The sequence below is a fragment of the Danio aesculapii genome, chromosome 14 (genome assembly GCF_903798145.1).
Source record: "Danio aesculapii chromosome 14, fDanAes4.1, whole genome shotgun sequence".
Classification (NCBI taxonomy): domain Eukaryota; kingdom Metazoa; phylum Chordata; class Actinopteri; order Cypriniformes; family Danionidae; genus Danio; species Danio aesculapii.
This window is the reverse complement of record NC_079448.1, coordinates 674,873-677,372: the sequence shown is the minus strand read 5'-3', so window position 1 is coordinate 677,372 and position 2,500 is coordinate 674,873. Positions and strand designations below refer to the sequence as shown.

At 54.0% G+C, this 2,500-nt stretch overlaps 1 protein-coding gene across 1 annotated transcript; it reads right to left on the bottom strand.

Annotated features, from left to right (window-relative positions):
• Positions 1–251: 251 nt before the first annotated feature.
• zbtb49 (zinc finger and BTB domain containing 49) lies at positions 252–2,428 on the bottom strand. Its single transcript, XM_056472889.1, has 3 exons — positions 2,425–2,428; positions 2,158–2,319; positions 252–1,019 (listed from the first exon to the last, which is right to left on the bottom strand). The coding sequence occupies exons 1-3, from the start codon at positions 2,426–2,428 to the stop codon at positions 721–723; spliced, it is 465 nt and encodes a 154-aa protein (XP_056328864.1). The 3' UTR covers positions 252–720.
• Positions 2,429–2,500: the final 72 nt, after the last annotated feature.

Below are 2,500 nucleotides of genomic sequence, written 5' to 3'. Positions count from 1 at the left end.
GTGTTTGGACTGTGGGGGAAACCGGAGCACCCGGAGGAAACCCACACCAACACGGGGAGAACATGCAAACTCCACACAGAAACACCAACTGACCCAGCCGAGACTCAAACCAGAGACCTTCTTGCTGTACGGCCACAGTGTGACCCCACTGAGACCCGTGTTGCTCCTAGTTTACAGATGATGTTGTTTTCTAACTGAACTAAACTCACACATGTACATGACCCAGTGATCCAGTGACTGCACCTGCTCCATAACTCTTCAGCACAGGTTTATTGAGCTGACAGTAATGATGAGTGTGTGTGTGTGTCTGTGTGTGTGTGTGTGTGTGTGTGTGTGTGTGTGTGTGTGTGTGTGTGTGTGTGTGTGTGTGTGTGTGGAGGATGCAGGAATGATGATGATGTGCGCAGTACATGAGGAAGTTACAGCAGAGACAGTTCAGCAACACCTGCTGTACTCCAACATTCTACTGAGTATCTCCCTGATCAACAGAAGCTGATGAAGAGGTGTAGAGCGCTGGAGGGAGGAGGTCTGCGCGCACACACACACACACACACACACACACACAGTGTTTCTGCAGCAGGCTGTGTGCTGTTTCGAGTTCGGAGCGTCTCTGATCTAACAGCTGCAGCTCAGCAGAGGCTCCAGCGCACCTGAGTGACCTCTGACCTCTCAGTATATCAGCAGCACACTGCTCAGAGGAAGAGGTCAGGCTGCTGGAGGTCAGAGGTCGCTCTGCAGGGTCTTCATGGCTCGTCCCCACAGCGCTCCACTGCTGCACAGCTCCTCGGGGCCCGGCTCTGGGGCCGCTTCGCTGGACACACACACTTCTCCGGGCCGCTGTGGCGCACACACACACTCGGGGGCCGCTGTGCTGGACACACACACTCCTGCGCTGCGGTGTCTGCGCAACACTGCCGTACGAGAGAAGCTCTTCCCGCAGGCGTCACACACATACGGCCGCTCACCTGTGTGAGAGCGCACGTGACGCTGGAGATCACCTGAGCCTGCGAAACACTTGCCTGAACACACACACACACACACACACAGAGAGAGCAGTCAGGGATCCACCAACACACACACATACAACAGAAACACACACCTGTCCTCATTCTACAGGGAAATGAACGTGTGTGTGTGTGTGTGTGTGTGTGTGTGTGCCGCAGGTCTGGCAGCAGTAGGGTTTGTCTCCTCTCTGTGTGTGTGTGTGTGTGTGTGTGTGTGTGTGTGTGCCGCAGGTCTGGCAGCAGTAGGGTTTGTCTCCTCTGTGTGTGTGTGTGTGTGTGTGTGTGTGTACCGCAGGTCTGGCAGCAGTAGGGTTTGTCTCCTCTGTGTGTGTGTGTGTGTGTGTGTGTGTGTGTGTGTGTGTGTGTACCGCAGGTCTGGCAGCAGTAGGGTTTGTCTCCTCTGTGTGTGTGTGTGTGTGTGTGTGTGTGTGCGTGTGTGTGTGTGTGTACCGCAGGTCTGGCAGCAGTAGGGTTTGTCTCCTCTGTGTGTGTGTGTGTGTGTGTGTGTGTGTGTGTGTGTGTGTACCGCAGGTCTGGCAGCAGTAGGGTTTGTCTCCTCTGTGTGTGTGTGTGTGTGTGTGTGTGTGTGTGTGTACTGCAGGTCTGGCAGCAGTAGGGTTTGTCTCCTCTGTGTGTGTGTGTGTGTGTGTGTGTGTGTGTGGTGTGTGTGCCGCAGGTCTGGCAGCAGTAGGGTTTGTCTCCTCTGTGTGTGTGTGTGTGTGTGTGTGTGTGTGTGTGTGCCGCAGGTCTGGCAGCAGTAGGGTTTGTCTCCTCTGTGTGTGTGTGTGTGTGTGTGTGTGTGTGTGTGTGTGTGTGTGTACCGCAGGTCTGGCAGCAGTAGGGTTTGTCTCCTCTGTGTGTGTGTGTGTGTGTGTGTACCGCAGGTCTGGCAGCAGTAGGGTTTGTCTCCTCTGTGTGTGTGTGTGTGTGTGTGTGTGTGTGTGTGTGTGTGTACCGCAGGTCTGGCAGCAGTAGGGTTTGTCTCCTCTGTGTGTGTGTGTGTGTGTGTGTGTGTACCGCAGGTCTGGCAGCAGTAGGGTTTGTCTCCTCTGTGTGTGTGTGTGTGTGTGTGTGTGTGTGTGTGTGTGTGTACCGCAGGTCTGGCAGCAGTAGGGTTTGTCTCCTCTGTGTGTGTGTGTGTGTGTGTGTGTACCGCAGGTCTGGCAGCAGTAGGGTTTGTCTCCTCTGTGTCTGCTCTTGTGTTTGAACAGTTTCCTCTGCATGTTGAAGGATTTCCCGCACTGGTCGCAGGTGAACTCTCTCTCTGCTCGGTGTGTTTTCTTGTGCTCCTTCAGGTTGCTGAAGTTGCTGAAGCCTGTGGACACACACAGGTGTGTATTATGGGTATATTGGAGTAGTTTCAGTCATTATGATCTGACAGAAGCTTCTCTGTCCACCTCTGTAGACATGCCTCCCTTACTCATCTACAGAATGCTGACGGGGACACACAATCCAGAACACATTACACCCATACAGTGCCTCTCTTCACTGCCCCC

What these genes read in the sequence shown, in the direction of transcription:
- zbtb49 (XM_056472889.1), bottom strand. An exon ending in CTACTGCTGCCAGACCTGCG is followed by an intron (nt 1,020 to 2,157) that starts GTACACACACAC and finishes GTGTGTGTTCAG; the next exon opens with GCAAGTGTTTCGCAGGCTCA.